General features: G+C 37.0%; 1 protein-coding gene across 1 annotated transcript; it reads right to left on the bottom strand.

The window, feature by feature from the left end:
- Positions 1-461: 461 nt before the first annotated feature.
- On the bottom strand, positions 462-827 carry Smp_193330 (hypothetical protein; the record flags this gene model as incomplete). The annotated part of the gene is made up of 1 exon (XM_018792248.1): positions 462-827. A coding segment is annotated over one exon (366 nt), but the record flags the coding sequence as incomplete, so codon positions are not given.
- Positions 828-1,102: the final 275 nt, after the last annotated feature.

The following is a 1,102-nucleotide window of genomic DNA, read 5'->3' as shown; positions in this document are numbered from 1 at the left end:
AAAAGTGACAGGACCAGTAATGTGGTGTGGGTTACTTATATCCACACAAGTAGTATATAACGATGGTTGGGCATTGAATGTATTTCAGTAGAAGATCGATAAGGAGAGAGCGGAAACGGGACACAATTGGTGTGAAAATACATGAACAATAATAATCGGAGACTATGGACTGATATTTGCAGAAGGAACAGTCAAGATTGAGACAATTGATTGCTATTTTGCAAATTAACTGTTTACTGTATGGTTATCAGAATTTAGTGAGATAGTCTGTAATTTTCGTGTCAAATACATTCGATTGTCCCCAATCGTGTTCTTGTTCACAACAGTAAATGTAACTTGATTCAAACTTAAGGTACTGAACGTCAAATAAGTACGCAACATCAAGCACTTTCAAAAGTGAAAAGCAACAGTGTTTGTATATCTTCTAAAAGTTAGTGAATTTTTTTTATAACTTGGTCGATTTAAAATAGATGGACTCGTGTGTGGTTGTACACAATGTTCTTACTTGTACTATCCTGAACAAATACGCAGAAGTCCTTCACTTGTGTAGCAAGTGTTTGAAGGTCACGTGCTACTGGGGTTAGACGCTCAGGCAACCAGCTATTGTGCAATGTATCCAAACGTTCACGGTTTTCTTTATCAAGGTCAGATAAGCGAACCAGTTTTTGATGCAAACCATTCACATCACCAACAGCGGAATCAGTTGTTGATAATAATGACCTTGCCTGTTCATGAAGACGCGATTCCGTTTTCTTGTGTTCTTGGCGTAAATAGTCCGTTTCTTCATAACGCCTTTTTAATTTCAAAAAACGCACGCGCAGATTTTCCTAAAAGTTGGAGATAAAAGCTTTTATGAAAGTGCAGTAACAAAAGTGGTGGAAGACGTCATTTTTCAGCATTTGTTGATAAAATATAATAAATTATGTTCCATGTGTTGAATTCAAGTATGTGCACCTCCATCATTTCAGAAAGCTAATTTAAAAGACAATGGTTGTGACTAAAATGCAAATAGCTGTGACAAAGAATATATCGATCTGGTCTTCATGAGTTACTCCAACCCCACAGCCTACTTACCAAAAGAAATGAACTGGGATTCGCCTGC

The sequence above is a fragment of the Schistosoma mansoni genome (genome assembly GCF_000237925.1).
Source record: "Schistosoma mansoni, WGS project CABG00000000 data, supercontig 0455, strain Puerto Rico, whole genome shotgun sequence".
Lineage (NCBI taxonomy): Eukaryota > Metazoa > Platyhelminthes > Trematoda > Strigeidida > Schistosomatidae > Schistosoma > Schistosoma mansoni.
The sequence above is the reverse complement of the archived record's forward strand: the minus strand, read 5'-3'. Positions and strand labels throughout refer to the sequence as shown.